Source organism: Talpa europaea (assembly GCF_964194135.1).
Source record: "Talpa europaea genome assembly, chromosome: 2".
Classification (NCBI taxonomy): domain Eukaryota; kingdom Metazoa; phylum Chordata; class Mammalia; order Eulipotyphla; family Talpidae; genus Talpa; species Talpa europaea.
The window spans coordinates 57,392,666-57,410,301 of NC_140068.1; the positions used below are offsets into that span (position 1 = coordinate 57,392,666).

At 35.1% G+C, this 17,636-nt stretch overlaps 1 protein-coding gene across 1 annotated transcript; it reads right to left on the reverse strand.

The window, feature by feature from the left end:
* Positions 1–2,167: 2,167 nt before the first annotated feature.
* Positions 2,168–17,123, reverse strand: CASP8AP2 (caspase 8 associated protein 2; the record flags this gene model as incomplete). Its single annotated transcript, XM_084258562.1, has 9 exons — positions 17,045–17,123; positions 16,427–16,495; positions 13,678–13,778; positions 13,051–13,125; positions 12,272–12,387; positions 8,737–10,928; positions 4,975–8,194; positions 2,714–2,813; positions 2,168–2,224 (listed from the first exon to the last, which is right to left on the reverse strand). Exons 1-9 carry the CDS (start codon positions 17,097–17,099, stop codon positions 2,168–2,170), a joined length of 5,985 nt encoding a protein of 1,994 aa, XP_084114688.1. The 5' UTR covers positions 17,100–17,123.
* Between the last annotated feature and the right edge of the window lie 513 nt (positions 17,124–17,636).

A 17,636-nucleotide genomic window follows, 5' to 3' on the forward strand; every position in this document is an offset into this window, starting at 1 on the left:
CGCCCTCTCGCTTCTGCGCTTCCCCCACCTCTGTCGCTCACACACATATCAAAAACTACTTTTGAGTAAATCCTACATCTCCTGGGAGTTTTACCTCTTTTTTAAATAGCTATTATCCATAGACACTGAAAGAAACACTCTAATCATAATGTAATAGAACTTTACATGGTTTTATTCATACATTACTGGTAATGAAAGCAAACTTTATACAAAAACATTTATACAGATAAAAAAAAAATCCTTGGCTAAGCAAAGCCATTTATGTGTGTATATACACACAAATACACATACATAAACAAAGTATTTTACAACATTAGACATATTTACAAATACAATATTTAAATTATTTTACAATTTGCCAAAATGAGGCAATTAGAAAAACAAATAAAAATGGGTGAAACCAAGTATTTGTTAAGTTTAATGTTACAAAACTGTTTTTAAAAATGTAGAAAAGAAAGTAATTTCTTTGAAATACAAAACTGAGGGCTCGGTACTATATTGTTGTTTTTATCTTAACAAATTCTAACCTGTTTAAAAATAAATATATTGATCAGATTGATATGCTGAACATGCTGACTTGAGATTAAAGAGTCAGCAAATAGTAACAATTGTAGGTTATTATCTGGTAATCAAATATGTCATAAAGCTGCCCTCTACTTCCCCATTTAAAACATGAGGAAGTCCAAGCTTCTGTGTCATATACGATATCAATTAAGACTTCAAGTAATTCAGCAACTCATCTGTAATGTAAGAAAATGCTAAAGTTATGATCCCATTTTATGTTCATAAACTATTCTTTAAAATGAGTTCTACTTTGATAAAATTGATATTAAATGATTAACTTTATACAGAATCAGTTTGGCAACTTTATCATTATACACTGATAATTTCATCAGACTATAGTACTTGGAGGGGAAAATACCAGTTAAGAGACAAGCCAGGAATGAAATACCCATTATTTATGCTGTCATGCAAGCAAATAAAATCTCAAATATCAGAACCATTAAAAAAATTTAGGAAAAAATTAGAAAAATTAATTTGTAATGGAATTTAGAACTATTAAACTAATCAGCATCATCTACAGATCCAATTTTGATTCTTTTGTGACTACATTTTATCTTCATAAGAGAATGAAATTTATATAACCAGGTCATTTTGCTTGGTTTTTTTTAGAGATTCTTTAGAATAAGCTTTTTCTTCAAATTCTCCATTATTCTAGTTACATTTTGAATTATATAAAATTTTTAACTTCACAGTAAACTACCAATTATCTTTTGAAGATCCCATTAGCAAACCAATTCCTTTAAAAGTACACTGAAGTCAATAGATTATCTAAAGAGAATTTTTCAATGGGTCTAGAAACAAATTTATAACTCAAAAACATTTAGAACCTTTTCTCAATGATATCTATGTCCAAATCTGATTTCTATTCAGATTTAATACTAATTTCATTAAAAATGTTCTGAAAATAATGACTAATCAATTGAAAAATGGTGATAGGTTAAACATCTTTATCATTTTCCTTACACAAAAATCCCAAATATTTAAATTCAGTCTTACAGAAAAAAAAAAAAAAAAACCTATTGATAAGTATTACTGCCTTAATTGTTGTCTTAACAAACCTGTGCAAATGTGGCCTAAAGAGGCTAAGAGGCTAAGGAAACAAGTCTAATGAACGTTATCAAAAATTTAACACGGTAAATCATGTCATCTATTCAGATGACAATGGATTTCAGGTTTATGAATGTATGTTTTGTATTTTCAAGTATTTCAGCACTCCTAATTAAAAATGTGAATACTAAATTACAATGACTGCATAGACTTCATTTGCTATGAAATACACTATTCAAGAATCTTTTTCTTCACCTATGAAAAACTTATTGTTAATCATCAAATGGATTCCCCTCCACTCATCAGCAATCAGAAGGCTAAGGAGAGATCCAAGCTGATCCGAACTGTAGTAGGCTTCACTCTGAGCATATCCCTGTGGACGAGGTGAACTTAGCAGGCTGAACAAGCCACAGTGCTCCAATCTGTGACTGAAGCAGGAACTCAACTGGATGTCTCACCCGTTACTTACATTTTCAGTGGCTAACTGATTATTAACTGCAGTTACAGTGTCACACATTTAACAGTCTTTACTCATCTCCTGTAGTATAACCATTAACTACCTGCATTTTGACTTTTCAAAGAGCTCCTTTAGTTGCTGGAATCTTTCTGAGACCTGAAAAATTTTAAATTGAGTGTTAGCTATAAATATCTCAACAGTAGTCCTTTATCTTCGATTAATATTTTCAATAGTATATAGGCAAAGTTATCTTCAATACTAGAGACAGTGATGTTTAGAAAAATGAAGTATCTTTATACTAACAGTGATTTAAATTTCCAATAATAAACTCTTTCAAACAAGAAACATCATTACAACATTTTTAAACATTAAATAAGTACAGCAGACCCATGAATAACAATTTGTTCAACACTGTGTCATTATAACATTGATAAGTGAGGACTTAATGGTAACACAAGAGAAAAATTAGACTCACTCTAAACTTCTTCAAAAATTACCAAGTTTTTAAGTCTTAGATGAAGAACCACACATATAAAAAAAAAACTAAATGGCTAACACTTAAATTTTTAAACATGCTAAAAAGTAAATCTAAGTAATTAGAATAGTAATAACTATAGAATTGAGGTGTGAAAATGGCATGGTTACCTGATACGGCTTTTTATTCAACTTGGCAGCTAAATAAGAAAATGTTTTCGATGATGGTGCTCTTTTCTGACACTCCAGTAGAATTTCCCGGTCATCATTTCTGAAGGGGGAAAATAAGATTTAAAATAAGAGCAGAAATGTCCTCCCTGGTGGCGCAAGGGGTTAAGCACAGCACTATGAAGCAATCCACAGCCACTGCAGCAGGAGTTCGATTCCTGGCCAGGGAGGTGACCCACCTGTCTCACCCACTACTTCCCTCAGCAGTGCATTTCATTCAGTCTGCCTGTTCTGCTCCCCACTGTGTCTCTGGTGAATCCTCTCATCCCCTGCACCTCTGGCCTGTACCCCAGACTTGTATGCAAAAATATTTAAATCTTTGGGCCTCCCCGGTGGCGCAGCGGTTGAGCATTGGGTTGCGAAGCTGCCCGCGGCCTCTGCGGCGCCGGTTCGATCCCCGGCTGCTCCCCGGCCACCGGAGGAGGGTCCCACATGGCGCGCAGACCTCTCCTGCCGCCCGCTGCTCCCCTCAGCAGTGTCCTTCGGTCCTTCTGCCTGCTCTGCTCCCAGTTCTGGCTCTGGTGAATTCTCTCACCCTCCCGCGCTTATGACTGTACCCAGTGCTTGTATAACTAAACAAACAAATAAAATAAATAAATGATAAAAAAAAATATTTAAATCTTTAAAAAAAATAAGAGCAGAGAGCTAACAAGAATCTCAAATGACGAATGCCCACCAATAAGAGGTGGAATTCTTATTAGAATCCAGAGGAAAAAGTATACTATGAAAAATGGCTGTCTCTGAGATATGATTATGAATAATTTTTATCTTTATTTAAAACAAATGCAGTAATTCAAAAACAAGTGCAGTAATTCATCTTTATGACAAAATTATACCCCCGCCACACTTTTAATTTTATTTTTAATGTATATAATACTTTAAAAATTTCAGCCCAAACATGATCACTGACTTAAACAGCACAAGAACCAAAAGTAAACTAGAACCAAGATCTAATTCCCAGACCTCTCTTTTTCCTACATGGTTTGGGCCAATGTGTGTTATTATAATCTCTTGAAATCTTATTCTGTCACCTCCAAGTTATCTGAAATGAAGGCACAGTGGACTACAGTATTAAACAAAACTGATCGTAATTTCAACAAAATTCAGCTTCCTTCATCATGTAATTTCATCAAGTCCAGAAATCATGCACCTATAGTACAATGATTCACAACTGTGGCTTCCCTTACCACTGAAATGGGGCTTTTAAATCTGCATTTCTTAGGGGCTTCCCTGGTGGCACAGGGGTTAAAGACAGTACTATCAAGCTATCACCAGCCACAGCAGCATGAGTTCAGTCCCTGGCTGGCTAGGGACAGTAGACCTCTCCAGACTCGCCCGCTGCTCCCCTCAACAGTGTATTTCAGCAGATCTGCCTGTTCTGCTCCCCACTCTCTGGTGAACACACACACACACACACACACACACACACACACACACACACATATACTCTTCTTGTATGCATAAATAAATCTTTAAAAAAAAAAACCTGCCTTTTTTCAAAAAAAATTTTTTAAGGATTTATTTATTTATGCATACAAGAACTGGGGGACAGGCCAGAGGTGTGGGGGGTAAGAGGACTCACCAGAGACAGAGTGGGGAACAGAACAGGCAGACGGACTGAAATACACTGCTGAGGGAAGCAGCAGGTGAGTAAGGATAAGTCTGCTGCGCCATGTGGGTAGCTCCCTGGCCGGGGATCAAACTCGGGCTGCAGTGGCTGAGGCTAGCTTCATAGGCTGCGTCTTAACACCTTATGCTACCAGGAAAGCCCTAAAAAATCTGCCTTTCTTAAAAGGTTCACAGAACCAAAAGGTTCACAGAAAAGTTGTAAGTACAACTTGTTCATAAAACTTTTTTGAAGCTTTTCACTTAGGGGAAAACTCAAACTACAAATGCTCACTTTTTGCCATGTTTCCCCATCTGCCATTCCTTTCTAAAATGTGCTCAAACCAGTTCCCTAAAAATGAAATAACTTTTTAAATTAAAAAGTGAAGTTAAAACAGTGAGTTCTATCTGCAATGCTAAAGCATATTCCTTGGCCATTGCTCTAACCTGTTCTACAATTCAGCTGGATTGTACCCTAGAATGTGATCTCTTACCACTTTTGAAGTCATTTCTCTCATTTCAGGATAGGATAAAACTATAATGGACAAATTTCTGCCTCTCAAAATTTCTTTGTGATTTAAATCTCTCAGTATTCTTACCTTGTCCATGAAACTACAATTTCTCCTTTCTTTTTAACAACATTCTTTGCAGACAGGCTTGTAGAAGTGGCAGGTGTTACTGATGGATCCTTAGCGACTGAGCTTGCCTTTGATGAGGAGGGATCTTTAGTCACTGTATAGGCTTTTTTCTTACTTGTTTTCCTTCGGTGAACTTCACCATTCTCACCAGAAGCATGGGTGATTTTCTTGGTCTTTTCCTTAGTGGTTAAGTTTGTTTCCTTTCTTTGTTTTTTCTGAGAATGATTTATATCAGAAAGGTTTTTTCTCTTTTTGTGAGGATTATCCAAAACTCCAGGCAACTCTGTGCTATCAGAATGTGATGCTGGCTCTGATTTTAAATCACTCTTTTTAATTTCACAAGAACTGGGAGATTCTGAGGTTAAATCAATATAGGATTCCCTAACAATGCATTCCAAAGTCTTATTTGTCACTTTCATCTTTTCTTCCTTACAGTTATCTTCATCTACACATATCACCTGACACCCCAAGCCTTCAATAGCTAGAGGACAGTTGCCTTCATTTTTACTCTCACTTGAAACATCTTGTGTCAAATCAATAAAGGCATCTACAGCATCAGATTGCATACTATCTAATATTTGAGCATTTTGATTCAAATTGTCTCCAGAACATCCCAACTGATCAATACTTAAAACTGTTACTTCTATGAAGTCCCCTATGTTTTTGGTCTCAGTGACTGTATCTTTAGTGAGGTCTATGTATGTGTTTGGAAGATGATCCTCAACAGAATTTGGAATTTCTTCCATTGAAGGTACTTCTTCAATGTTTCCAGGTACTTTTGTTTCCCATACTTGATGCAACTTGAAACACTCATCAGTCACTTCATTACTATGATCTGCTTTACCTGAAGCATCTTTAAGAAATTCATATATATCAGGAACCTGTGTTGATATCATACAGTCCTGTTCTCCATGAGCAGACTTACTATCAACATTATTGTTGCTATTTTTCAGTTCCTCCATAGATTTACAAACTCTGGTCTGACATGAAATGTATTCTTTCTCTGCTGCTTCATCAGCTTCCTTTCCCACTCCGGGCAAAGATGCCAATGACTCATCAGTCACCATATTCTGTTTAAGAGTGGGGGAGGTAGATGGTGGTGCACGCCGTATTTTCACAATGAAATGATCATTGGACTTTTCCATTATGACAGCATGCATAGGTAGATTAGGGTGGTACTGAAAACCTGGAGTAATAACAGACCGGCTTGTCCATGATGAAGAGCAACTTGATTTACTACTTGAATTATCAGACTCCAAAGCTAAATGAATATCTTGTTCAGATGCATCCTCTTCTTCCAGTAAGGCATCTTCACTAAAATGAGCACTAATAACTTCTTCAGGAGTTGAACTGGACAAAACTTCAGGCTTTAAGAAACTGAGATGACCATCTGACTTCAGAGGTGATGGTACTGTTAAAGAGACTGCTAGGTCTTCAAGAAGTATGGAAGAAATACAGGGCTTGCTCTTTTCTGAGCTACATACATTATCTTTACTTAAAGCTATGTTAGAGGCCACTTCAAACATACAGCTCTCATCCAACACATCAGGATGAACAGGCAAAGAAAGTCCTGAAGACAGAGACGGACCTTTCTCAGATGATAATAGTGACCAATTATCATCACTAATCATTTTAGGACATGGAGAAACTACCCCCGAAACTAGCTCTTCTGTTGTACAAGTCGGCAAAGATTCACACTTCAGGGTCTCCAGCAGCTGTTTTTCCGGAGTCTTTAATTCCCACTCATTTTTTTCATTACAGTTAACACTGTTGTCCAAAAGATCAGAACCTTGCAACAAACTTTTAAATATTTCACCCATTTGTGCATCACTCACTAAATTAAAAGTAAGGCTAGATGCTTGTTGTTCAGTAAGAATCTCAAAACTGCGTTCTGGCTTCAGAGCTACATGCTGGGAAGTCTGTGCATCCTCTATGGTGTTGCCTTCATTTTTTTCTGGCTTTGGCATGCTTGAACAGTTCAGTTCTAAGGAGTGCCCATTAGAATGAGAGTTCTTAATATTATCAAAGCAAGTGTTAAAATTTTTTTTAGTGTCATGCTTTATTGTGTGAATACCGGAGTTACTTTGGTCTTGATGTTTTTCTTCAGATTTTTTACTTCCCAATAACAAACTTTTTTTAGTGTCATGCTTTACTGTGTTAATACCAGAGTTACTTTGGTCTTGATGTTTTTCTTCAGATTTTTTACTTCCCAATAAAGACTTAGAATAAGCAGAATCTTCTAATTTTGGGGATTTCTCTTTCAGCATTTCTTTTTTGGAGTTGTTCACATTCCCCTTCTGATATTTGGAATGTGGTGCTTTCTCTTTATTTATCTTTTCAACTTTTCCTTCATCACTGTCACTGACAAAGTTCACGGACTCACAAAACTTTAGTAAGATTTTCTTAAGCTTTGCAAACAAGTAATCAAGTTGTTCATCTACAAATTTCCACAACTTCTTTTTCATATCTGGTAGTTGCTGTTCAAATAGACGATCCACTATGCCATTCTTTTTAACTTGCTTAAGCTTGGATTCTATAACATCACAGAGATTCTTCTGTAAAGCTGCCGCTGACTTAGATATTTTGGATAAATCAAGGTGTTTAATTAGTGATGTAAAATTCAAAATTGCTGACTCAATAATTCTATGAAATTGTATCAATGAAAATTTTACCTTGAATTTCATATAATTTTTCCTTACATGTTTTCTTATCACTCGTAGCATGTGCAGAACTTCTGGTACAGAAGCGGGTACAGCAATAATTGGAACTATTTTTTCAAGGCTAGAAGTACTCATTATCTTCTCTTTCTTCTCTGTGTTTGAAGATCTACTTGAGCCACTTCGTCTTTTATTCCACTTGCTTTTGGTCTGATGGATTTTTGTAGATGTTTTCCTATTGTCTTTCTCCAAATACACAGTACTTTTCCTACTTCCTGGGCTAGTTTTTGTGCTCTGAATTTTAGTAGATACTCTCGGTTTGGCACTTTTTCCAAAATGTTTCTGTGGTTTAGAATTTTCACTATCACTTAGTATTTCCCCTTCTTCCAATTCATCTAACGATGGATTCTTACAGGAATCTGCTTCTATACATTTGTCAGGTTTTTGGGTTGGCTTTTGATTTTCTTTATTGAGATCAGACTGGCTCTTAGAGGTAGACTGAGTTGAATTTTGTGGAAATACATCTGTGGAAGAAGAAAAAGTATGTTATAGACACACAACCACTGAATTTTAATAATTTGGCATTTACATACTAAATATGACCAAAAAATGAAGTACTGAGGCAATTCATTATTTTTAATAGCTTTTTCTTTTTTTTTTTTTTTTGGCAGAACATTAATGCCTAATATGTATTCATGCCATTTGTCTTTACTGGTCTTAGACTATGCTTAGGTGATAGTGTAGAGTTTGGCCCTGTAGATAGCCATTAACTAACTGTTCAGATACCTTTACCTGATAGCAACAACACCGATTCTTTGCCATCTGATGAAGACTTTTGAAGGCCAAAAATAAATCTAAAGCAAGCAGAGTATCTGAAATAATCTGTCCTACCACCTCCTACTCCCCCCCAACCCTCCACACATACTTTTTGCATTATGAATTACTAAAATTTAGACGGGATCTGAATGTCAATTATCTTATAAAAAAGAAACCATACTAATTCACCTTGCTTATGTTTTTACATTCTTACAAACATATAGTTTTAGAGGATAATATAGACTATTACCTTTATGACTGTTAAATAATGGAACTCGAGAGGGGCTTTCCAACCTAGGAAGTTTTGCTGCTGGTCTCACCGGACTATTCAGAGGACTAATGGCTTCCGGGATAGGTCTCAAGTGATTAAAGTCAATGCTCAGTACTGAGTTCTCATCATCATGATACACTGAGTTTGTTTCACCAATTTCCATTCTATGGTCCATTAACACAGTCTGCTGAATTGATTCTAGAGTCTCTTTAGGTAAACAAGGCTCCAAATGACAAGATTTACTCTCAACCAGTTGTGTATCTACAAGAGCAGGCTCAAATTTGGGGTTACCATCTTCTGAAGGAACTACTGGCAAAATGCCAGCTTCTTCAATGGAAGGCTGCAAAATGCTTTCATTGGATTTGGCCACTTCTGTAGAAAGAGTTTCCTTCATTTCTATATCTTCAGAAATACTACAAGAATTTAAACCATCAGTTCTTTTGGGATCCAATTCCAACCCAAAATTTTGAGAAAGATTTGTTTGTAATATGTCCATTACCATGGGAATTGTTGTGCTTGCACCATTAATAGTTTGTTCCATTTCTATTGATGGAAACAAAGACTTGTTTTGTTCCACTTCCACAGGTGCTGAGAAAGAAGTTTCTGTACCACAAATAGGCATATCACAATTTATAGCATTATCAGCAGATTTAATTATCAAACCATGTTCTTCTGTTTTCCTTTCTGGAATACAAGTCCTGGGTTCAGATACTGCTGCAAGAGACTCTGGTTCCAGTAACTTTGGCTTGGTCTCCTCTGTGATATGTTCATTGACAGAGGGAACACATGTCACTGTTTTAGTCTGCACTGAGTCCAAATCACATATGTCATTGGATTTGGGAGTATTGGTTACTTTATGCTGATTATCCTGAGAAACAGGTTGCTTTTTAGCAGGAGAAAGAGTTAAGTTCAGTTTCTCCATAAAACTCAATTTTAAATCTTTGTTTTTTGTTTCATTTGGACCACTCTCACCTTTATTTGCAAGCTCTTTATTAGCTGTCCCTTCAGAAGCAATATTATTAGAAATTTCACTTTTATCATCTTTTGGCCCATTCTGTCTCTTTAAATCAGTAGTTGTTTTCTTAACTTCTTTGTTAGTCTTCTGCAAATGTTCCGCAGGTGTTTTTTTTTCGTATCTCATATGTCTATTTTCTTCTTTGCTTTCTCGTTCTCTTTTCCTCTTATCTTCAGTTCTATGTCTTTCTGCTTTTAAAGTTACATTTTCCCTTTTCCCCTCTATTTCCTTAGAGTCAATGTGTTTGTGAGTTCTACTGGTTGAAAGACAAGAAGGATATCTTCCTTCTGAAAAACTATGACTACTCACACCCCTGTCTCTTTTGCAATCTTCTCTTCCTCTTCTCTCTTCTAAATGGTATTTATTGGAATTCTGAGATTTTATTTCATTCTTGGAATGAGGAAACAATGCTCGCTCAGATCTTCTCCAATGATCCTGATCTTTTACTACTGATTTAGGTTTTTGATCAGCTTTTCTTTCTTCTCTATCTTGTGATTTTAGTTCTTTTCTATTTGTACTTTGTGATCTTTCACTTTGTCTTTCCAGTTTTTTGTCATTTTGAGAGTCTACTCGAGCATATGACCTTTCTCTAGAGGCCTCTTTTTCCCAAGAAGTGTTCATGTGTTCATTTTTATAATCCAAATCTGAGTTACTTTTAAACTTCGAATTTTTTTCAGTCTTTGGTTCACCTTTACCATATTTCTCAGGACGTCCTTGTAGCCTCTGACTAGCCTCTGTGTTCCTTGGTTCACCATCACCACAAGCAGTATTGAACTCTTTTCGTAGTCTATCAGTTCCTCTACTACACTGGCTATGTCTAATATCTATTCTCCCTCTTCTATTATCCTCATTTGAACTACCTTCACCAATCTGATAATGGGAACGTGACCAAATGCCATTGGCACAGTGTTTTTCACTAGATGTAGGCAAATGGGAAGTGCTCTTTTTTTCAGAATGTGATTTTCCTTCCTTTTCGAGTTTTGGCGGTGAAGTGCTATGATGTACATCTTTAGAAACATCACTTTTCACTCTGTGATCAGTCTTTGAACAATCATCCAAATGGGGAGAAGATCTGGATTTAAAATCTTTTGTTTTAACTATGTCTGATGTCCTCGCAATCTTATGATTATTTCGAAAATGTGGAAACTCCGACAATCTATTGAGAAATATAGACATTATCAACAATGACAAAAAAACAAAGTTAATGGCTTTTTTAACAATCCAAATTTCATACACATTTGATACTCTTTAAATTTTGGGGAACCACCTATGGCAAAATTATTTTTGCTTTGCATAAAGGAGTGAGTGGTAAGAATTGACAAGCTTCTCACTAACTGGGTCAGTTTTTAAAACTGGGTCAATTATTAAAACAGGGAACTCTTTTATTTGCTTTGCTCAAAGTCTGAAGGACGAAAGTCCTATCCCAGCATTTGCAAATGTCTTTCAGCTTTCCCCCACCACAAGCATACACAACTCAAAACTGATCACAAATTTATTTCTCTTAGGATAAGTGAAATTATTTTCTTGCCCTCACTAACTCTAGCCCAACTGAAGCAGAACAAAAGTGAAGCCCTGATGAACAACAGATGCAATCAAAATAGGACTCTATGTAGCTTCCTACCCTAGTTTTCTGTTTCACATACAATTCCACAATGAGCCAAAGCATTGATAGCCATGTTAAAAGTGATACATACTGTGCAAAATAAAAAGGAATAGTTTCTATTAAAAAGAAGTTTCAATAAATGATAACTATTTACCACGTACATAGTTATAGTTCACAACAGAAAGTGCAAATAATTGACAAAACATTAGATTATATAAAACTAAGATCAATCTAATGACACAACTTTCATCATTTATTCACAGTTTCTCTTTTCACCCTGTTCAAACACCATACTTCTCCCCTAAAACATTCAAACTTATTTAAAATTCCCCCAAACTTCAGAAAACAATCTTATATGAGTAGTACTGGTGGGATTTAGGTTAGTAAACACACACACAGCCATCTTTCTTTTCAAAAGGGGTAACATGTTTTATAATGCCATATGGTATACACACAGGATTGTTAACACAACCTTTAATCATTTCTTATGTATCTACCATGTGCCAGGCACTATGCTAGGTGTGAGAAAATGACAAAGACACAGACTTCGTGTTTCCATGAAGCTTACATTTTAATGGAAGAGAAAGATACCAGTCAAGCAATCCCATTCATGATTCTAAAAACTGCAAGTATACATAAGCTACAACAGATGTAACCTAATCAGAGAGATCAGAAAAATATCTGTGAAAGGAAGTCTGTGCTGAGACCTGAAGATGAGTAGTTATTCAGAAGATGGAGAAATGCATTTCAGGCAACTGAAACAACCCATGCTCATTGGAATGTTAGTTGCTACTCACAATCTTAAATATCTAATTAAACGCATGATTTTTATGTCTTCCCAGTCAAAGTTAACAACCCATGTAATCTACAAACAAATCCACACCCCACAATTATACCTTTGGTGAAGATTATTTATTTCTTCATCCTTGCGGTTTATTTCCACTCTGGCAGTTTTGATAAGTGCTGAAATATTCTTCTTAAGAGACTGGTTTTCATTTTTTAAGCTGAAATTCTAAAGAACATAAAATATATTTACTAAGGTGTTTATCTACAGCTTCATCAAATTACTACTTATAATAGCTAATGACTACTGCTAACTACATGCCAGGCATCACATATTTTATGCAATTCTCCTAAAAGTTCTATGATCATTACATAAATGGGGAAGCTAGAGATTCAGAGAAAATAACTGGTCCTGGAGAGAGGTCACTTAAAGGGATCAAAATGGCAGGGGGGACACACAGGGCTATTTTCTCAAAAATTAAAAACAAAAGTGATAAAACAACATAAATTTAGCACACAAAAAATGTACTCTCAGTACTCTGGCAACAACAGTGAAGACATCACTATTTTCCTCCAAAATCATTCTAAATCTTTGTTTTTCAAACAATTCTCTTTTAAACCAATTAATATCATCTTTATTAATTTTCTGTTATTTAGCTACAAAGTAGTCTAACATATCTTTTATATCAATATCAACAAATCAAAAAGGTTTTCTATATCAATTTCATTAACACAGGCAATGCACGTTTTGCCAGACTTACTAATTCATTTAATACTAAAACAAAGCCGTCTAATAAACTAACACTTTAGCATTTTAACGTCTAAAAATTTATTAAATTTTGACTTAAAATAATTTAATAAAGCAAAAATAAAATACTCATTATAATCTTACCTGTGTCTGTATTTCCTTAAACTTTTTCATCAACTCTTTCATTTGCAGCTGACATTTTCCATATTCTACCTGTAACTATAACATATAAAAAGATTAAGCATCATTCTAAATTATTTTAACCTAAATATCATTCCTAAGTATCTAAAATTTTGCAAATAAACCCACTAAAAAGAGTAAATGAGATCTATGTCTACTATGAGATGTTCAAAAGATTTATTTTTTATGTTAGACCTCTCTATATTCTATTTTGTTTCTCTTCATATTTAATCCCCACACCTTAAAATTGAAATAAGGTAGAAAGAAAATTGTCCTATGTAAGTCCTGTGATATTTTTTAGCTTACTACAAATCTGGAAAGACAAAATGTTTTATCATACTGATTGTCTGTTGAAGTTTTACATTCAGACATTTCAATTTAATCAAGCAAAATTACAACTAAATTCAGATAAGCATTCAGAAAACACTGTTTTAAGAAGCAGATCTAAGGCAGAAACTGACTTAAATATTCCTTCAATCTAACCTCCACTTCCTAAATACAGCATGCATGTTCAATAGTGAGTTTACGCTTGTACTACAGGAATTACAAAAAAGTAAAATAACTGTGTTTAATAATTCTAGCAACCCATACATCATTATATGTTGCCTCTTTTGCAGTTCCTTCTTCAGTCAGGATTTCTTCATATAAATCCAAACAATTTCTAAATGGGACACAGGATTTGGAAGCACTGTCTAAAACAAACAAAAAATCCTCACGTTAAAATATGTTCCAGAGTCAATGCAAACCCTCTAAAAATTCCAATGACATTTTCCACAGAAAAAAGAAAAAAAAGTCCTAAGGATTGTGTGGATCCACAAGAAACTGCAAACAGCAAAAGCAATTTTGAAAAAGAACAAAGCTGAAGGCATCATATCTCTTGCTTTAAAACTACAATACAAAGCTAACATAAACAAAACTGTACATTAATGGCATGAAAAATAGACACATCAGGGGAACAGAATAGAGTTAAAAAGTAAACCCATGCATGAGCATATATGTGCAATTAATTTATAACAAAGGAGCAAGAATATACAACGATGAAGAGACAGTCTCTCTAATAAACAGCGCTGGGAAAATGGAACAGCCACATGCAAAGGAATAAACTGGGCCTCTGTCTTACACCATACACAAAAATCAACCCAAAATGGACTGAAATTGAATAAGACCTTAAGTCATAAAACCCCTAGGCAAAAAAAAAAAAAAAAGAGGTTTCTAACCATCAATCTTGGTAATGATTTTCTGGATCTGAAACCAAAAGCAAGGGCAACAAAAGCAAAACTCAATAAACATAACTACATCAAAGTTTAAAAATCTGCATAACAATGGAAACAATCAGCAAAATAAAAAGGCAACCAAAAGAAAAGGGAAGGTATTTACATATTATGTATCTGATAAGGGGTTAATATGAAAAAATATATAAAGAATTAACAACTCAGTAGAAAGAAATCCAACTAAGAAACGGGCAAAAGAATGCAATAAACATCTTTTTCAAAAAAAAAAAAAGATGGACAGGGCCTCCCAGGTGGCGCAGCGGTTGAGCGCTGGGTTGCGAAGCTGCCCGTGGCCTCTGCGGCGCCGGTTCGATCCCCGGCTGCTCCCCGGCCACCGAAGGAGGGTCCCACATGGCGCGCAGACCTCTCCTGCCGCCCGCTGCTCCCCTCAGCAGTGTACTTCGGTCCTTCTGCCTGTTCTGCTCCCTGCTCTGGCTCTGGTGAATTCTCTCACCCTCCCGGCTTCTGACTGTACCCAGTGCATGTATAAACCAAACAAACAAACAAACAAACAAATAGATAAATAAATAAGACATGCCTCTAGAAAAAATTAAAAAAAAAAAAAAAAAAAAAAGATGTACAGATGGCCAACAGGTACATGAAAAAGTGCCAAACATCACTAACATCAGGAAAAACAAATCAAAACCACAATGAGATATCATCTCACACCTGTCAGAATATCTATCATCAAAAAGATAGAGAAAACAAGTGTTGGTAGGGGTAAGGATGGTTGTACATTGTTGGCAGGAAAATAAACTGGTTGCAGCTACTATGGAACAGAGTGAAAATTCCTCATAAATTTGAAAATTAAACTACCATATGATACTGTAATCCTACTTTCTGGGAATCTATGCAAGGAAAATGAAAACAGGATCTCAGAGAGTTATCTGCACTGCCACATTCACTGCAGCATTATTTACAATAGCTAAGACATGGGAACAACAACATGGAATAGAGAAGACATGAAAACACACACACAGAGGAATCAAATTCAGCCATGAAAAAGGACATCTTGCCATTTACAAAAACATGGATGGACCTTGAGGACATTGTACTAAGTGAAAAAAATCAAACAAATACTGTATGAAATCACTTATATGTGGAACATAAAAAAAGCTGAATGTATAGAACCAGAGACTAGAATGGTAGTTACATGGGGCAGGGAGTAGGGGAAAAGAGATGCTGATCCAAGAGTATAAACTTCAAGCTATAAGATGAATAAGTTCTATATTATTCTTATCTAATACACAGCACAGTGATAGAGACTGCAGTTAACTATACTTATTATATAGTAGAAAGTTGCTAAGAAAGTAGATCTTAATGTTCTTAAATGTGATTAAAAAAAGTGATGGCAATCATTTTGAAATCTGTATATCAAATCAACACACTGTACATTTTAAACTTATACAGTGTTATATATGTCAATTATATATATCTCAAGAGAGCTGGAAAAAAAATAGAAAAATATGTTAAGCTTTTGGTGCTATATCTAGCTCAACTCAAAAGGCCATACATTTCCCCAACTCCTACATTTCATCCAAAACTATAGTGATTTCAGAGATAAGAGCTGGAAAACCAATTTAGCTAAAAATGCTTATGTCAACAAATCAGTTGTAAGAATCATGTACCTGTTAAACACATTTGATTAAACAAATCATATATTTATTTAATTTGGATAAGTTATGAGACTCTGTATATCCCACTCTTACACATTTGGGACTATTTATTGTCACTACTCTTCAAGAACTCCATTATCATATAACCTGTTGACAATATGAGTAGTTAATACATGTACAGACAGCACCACCATTTTAATGGTACAAAGTATTTTTGCACAAGATCCAATTAAATCCAAGACCTAGATAAATAACAAACCTGAGTGCAATTTGGTTTACTAATCAAGTTTTGGGTAGGAAAATATAAATTAAAATATTTATTTTAATTTATAATATTAAAATAATTATAATATAAGGATTATAATCATTTCAAGGAATGAACAAATGGACTATAAGTACTTTCCATAAACTGACCAAACAAAATGAAACTATCTCATTATAGATCTTACATACCAGAAACAACATTGTCCAACCCAGCATATATGTCCAATGAACCTTCATCATTACTTTTAAGAGGAGAAGCTGCAAGAAAAATAAAAAAATAGTTAAAATTAACTTTATCACTTAGTAAATTTTTTCAATTCCTACTTAGAAAGACTAGTACTCTGAAGGACTAGCAAAAGACTATTAAAAAAGGGAATTGTGGCCTCCCTGGTGGCGCACGGGGTTAAAATGCAACCTATGAAGTTATCCGCAGCCACTGCAGCACGAGTTTGATCCTGGGCCAGGGAGCTACCCACATGGTGCAGCAGACCTCTCCTGTCTCACCTGCTGCTTCCCTCAGCAGTGTATTTCAGTCAATCCGCCTGTTCTGTTCCCCATCCTGTCTCTAGTGAATCCTCTCACCCCTTGCATCTCTGGCCTATACCCTAGTTCTTCTACAAAATAAATATTTGAAAAATAATTCTATGTCTATTACTTATATTTTATAAATTTTATATTCATATTTTCTATTTATTGTATTGATTTGTGTGTGGGGAGAAAAAATTTATGACAGTATTTTTAGTGCGAGTAAGTGAATGATTTAGTAATTAAATACATTTAGAAAGACAATTAAAAATGAGCTCTTACCGGAAAAGACATCAAATAAATTTGTTCCATCACCATTGTCATCATCTGCTGCCATGATCCTACTTCCTTTTGATAGTTGCCATCTAAATTTTTTAAAATAAAGATTTTCCACTGTTAAAACCAACCTCACAATTAAGATAATAAACCTAACTTTGGGCCTCCCTGGTGGTGCAACGGGTTAAGCACCGCACTATGGAGCAATCCCCTGCCAGCCAGGGAGCAACTCACATGGCAAGGCAAGCCTCTCCTGTCTCGCGCTCCCACTCCCCTCAGCAGTGTGTTTCAGTCAGTATGTCTGTTCTGTTCCCTGCTCTGTCTCTGATGAATCCTCTCACTCCCCAAATCTCTGGCCTGTGCCCCAGATCTTGTATGCATAAATAAATAAATCTTTAAAAAAACCCTAACTTTAAGTTAAACCTCAGCTTTTAAATTTGACATACAAAGGGTCACTCATGATTAAAAACAAATAACATTTTTCAAAAGTTAAAACTACAAAATAAAAACATTGAACTTCACATGGTTAAACCATGTCATAAAATAAATTATTATTTTTAAAAATGTACCAAAATGTACTTAACTTTTATGCTAAAAT